General features: G+C 48.4%; 1 protein-coding gene across 1 annotated transcript in view; it reads right to left on the bottom strand.

Moving 5' to 3' along the window:
• The window catches only part of SENP2 (SUMO1/sentrin/SMT3 specific peptidase 2), a 46,552-nt gene extending 43,454 nt beyond the window's left edge, over positions 1 to 3,098 (bottom strand). The window contains exon 1 of the mRNA XM_021716729.1: positions 2,836 to 3,098. Within this exon, the coding sequence (XP_021572404.1) occupies positions 2,836 to 3,098 (263 nt within the window). The remainder of the gene's footprint in view (positions 1 to 2,835) is intronic.
• Positions 3,099 to 3,419: the final 321 nt, after the last annotated feature.

Genomic DNA, 3,419 nt, shown 5'->3' with positions numbered 1-3,419 from the left:
CCCGACCGGAAAGCTCCCTCCTCAATCTGCGCACGCGCAACCCGGCACCGCCCCCCGCTTGCGAACCTAGCAACAAGAATCCCTGCAGGACAATTCCGACCCAATCACTGACGAGATCGGAAGGCTGTGGGCGGGGTTTTCTCTTTGGCGGAGCCAGTCCCGAACCCGTCCGTGGGACAAGGCCCACAGGCCGCACGTGAGGCTGCTCCACTCGGGATGGAGCGCTCTGGGGCCCCGGGGCACAGTTCGTGTTCGGTGTTTGCCGAACGCACAGGATAAAAGTGGGTCAAACTAATTATGTAAATGTAGTTTACCATTTTAGGCGCCCTTAATTTTGCACTTGCCTTGTGCTTCGTACTTTGAGGTATTGTCACCTTAATGTCTCCAAGCAAATGCAAGCGATAGGGAGTCTCCTGCCAATGTATAAGTCAAGGAAATCGAGGCACATAGCCATTAAGTAATTTGCTTAAGATCACAAAGCTAGCTAGTGGCATCGTTGGAATTTGAACCGGGGTGGGGGGGCGGGGGGGAGTGTCTGAATCATCGCCCTTGAGATCAGTCTACTTGGAGAGACACGTATATAAGATAATTAAAAGTTACAATGCAGGATAATAAGTGGTTACTGTGATAAAGGTGTGTGCAAAGTGCAGTGGGAGCCAGAGAAAGGAAAGCCACACGCTGAGGGAGGGAAGGGCAGAATCCCTCAAGGAAGGCTTCAAAGAAATGTAAGACTGAAAAGATACCTGCACCTAACAAATATACTTATCTTCTCTCCTGGGCTGGCAGGGAGTGATTCTTATTACCTTCCCTCTGTAATCTAAAGGTCGTACTTTCAGTTAATTATCAACTATAGAACAAGTCCCACCCTATTTAGTGATTAAAAATCTAATCCCAGGCCTATGGCTCACGTCTATAATCCCAACACTTTGGGAGGCTGAGATAAGAAGATCGCCAGAGCCCACGGGTTCAAGACCAGCCTGGGCACCTTGGCAAGTACTCATTTCTACAATAAATCAAAAAATTAGCCAGACGTGGCTGCACATGCCTGTAGTTCCAGCTACTTGGAAGGCTGAGGGGGAAGGATCACCTGAACCCAGCAGGTCGAGGCTGCAGTGGCTGGGAGCGTGCCACTGCCCTCTAGCCCGGGTGACAGAGTGAGACTCCTACTCAAATAAAAAAAAAAATCTAGAAATTAGCCGGGAGTGGTAGCGCGCGCCTGTAGTTCCAGCTACTTGGAAGGCTGAGGGGGACGGATTGCTGGAACCCAGCAGGTCGAGGCTAAGTGGCCGAGCATGCCACTGCTCTCCAGCCTGGGTGACAGAGTGAGACTCCAACTCAAAAAAAAAAAAAAAAATCTAGTCTCCTCCCAAAACAATCCTGAGTATCCCAAAAGATTTTCATGTCCCACGAATCCATTTCTGACTGTCCTTGTTCCTCACCTGTGATTCAGTTAAGGCCAGATTTCAGACTTGTTTGAACTTCAAACTAGGCACTTCCCATTAGCTTCCTTCTTTCCTCAATAGACAACTTTCAGGAATTCTGCTATAAGCCACTTCCTAGAGCTTCAGAATCACCAGTCACCAACCAGTGGCTACCACCACTCGGGCCTGGGGAAAGAGAGGCTGATCCTAGAGTGTGGAAGCAAATCTTAAAGGAGGACACAAGCTCCTCCCTTAATTTCCCAAAGTGTAGTTGACTAAAAGCTGTGACTGAAAGTTTGGAATAACAGAATTACAAAGCTGAGAAAGAAGACTTAGAAGTGGCTATTAGATATGCAGCGTGTATAGTGTATAACCTCTTACCCATTGTCTTCCAAAAGGACTCCCCTCCCTCAAAGCCATCTCTTCACTCTTCAACCTTTAACAAGCTATCAACAGGAATTTTTTCCTTGATCCTTGACATATTTCAGGCTGGACTACTCCCAGTAAATGTAATTAGTTCCAAACCAAGAAGCCTGCTCAAGTATTGGGAGGGGATTCTCCAAAATAAAGAGTAATCTTCACTTAAACATAAATCAGAAAACTACAAGCTACTTTTTTTTTTGAGTTAAGGTCTTATTCTGTTGTCCAGGCTGTAGTGCAGTGGCATGATCATGGCTGACTGCAGGCTCGACCTCCTAGGCTCAAGCGATCTGTCCACCTCAGCCTCCCAATTTGCTGGAACTACAGGCACTTGCAGCCAAGCCCAGCTGACTTTTTTATTATTTTGTATAGAGACGAGGTCTTGCTGTTTCCTAGGCTGGTCTTGAACTCCTGAGCTCAAGCAATCTTCCGGCCGCAATCTCCCAAAGTGCTGGGATTACAGTCTTAAGTCACCGTGCCCAGCCTACAGGCTGCTTTTTTTTTGAGCTGGAGTCTCACTCTGTCACCCAGGCTGAAGTGCAGTGGCACACTCACAGCCACCCCAGCATAGACCTGCTGGGCTCCCGCGATCCTTCCACCTCAGCCTTCCAAGTAGCTGGAAATACAGGCGCGTGCGACCACGCCTGGCTATAAGCTGCTTTTTAATAGCAACCTATCCCCAGTCTGGCCACTGAGATATAAACATTATGGTCACATCTGATAGCATTCCAGTACAACACCACAACACATTTTGTTTTCCTTCTCCTGCATCAGAATCTCATCCGCACAAAGGCAATTGTGTAATGTTGGCCATGAAACGTGGGAAGGCTTGGAATTACAGACTTCAGTCAGAATGCCAGGACCCCATTAGCAAACAGTAACTCCTGAAAAGTGTGGCAACCCCCACCCTCCCATCCACACATGCTTCCTTCATGTCCTCTTAGTTACCCTCTGGAGTGAAGAAAAGAAGACTCATCCTTACAGTCGTTTCCACCTGAGACTTGTCTGCTGGTTGGTGCTTTTGCTGTCCTGTAGTCCACAGTAGGGGCATGGGCCACTGCCCATCCACTGGCCAAGGAGCGGGATTATCCTTAACCCCAACCCCACCACTGCCACAGCCATTCCCGAACCCAGGAGCTCATCACTGGAGGGCCAGGAGAGAATCCCAAGGCCACAAGGAGTAACAAGGACATTGAGATTTCTACCCTTTGCCTGGATGGTCTGTAACCTTGTACCGCAGGAGGGGCACAGCCTCATTGCTTAAACTCTGGCAGGGTATCCAAAACACGTGCCCTGGCTCCCCAAAAAGATCCTTATTCCCCCCACCTCCAGCTGAAATCGTTCTCCTTTAAACCTTCCCTGGGCCCCACCCCCATCTCCCTCAAAATCCACCTCTCCTCCTTCAGAACAATGAATACCCACCCCCACAATCCATTCTTTAGACTTGCAAATTTTCCCTTTTGGGAGCCTTCAGAGAATGTTAAAGAATTTCTTCTCAATTTTGTTTTTCCTGACTCCTGTCAGAACAGAATTCTGGGCCATTGTAATGGAACGGGATGAAGTTTTTTTGGGTTAGGC

The sequence above is a fragment of the Carlito syrichta genome, unplaced genomic scaffold (assembly GCF_000164805.1).
Source record: "Carlito syrichta isolate Samal-C Ts95f unplaced genomic scaffold, Tarsius_syrichta-2.0.1 Scaffold308888, whole genome shotgun sequence".
NCBI lineage: Eukaryota > Metazoa > Chordata > Mammalia > Primates > Tarsiidae > Carlito > Carlito syrichta.
The sequence above is the reverse complement of the archived record's forward strand: the minus strand, read 5'-3'. Positions and strand labels throughout refer to the sequence as shown.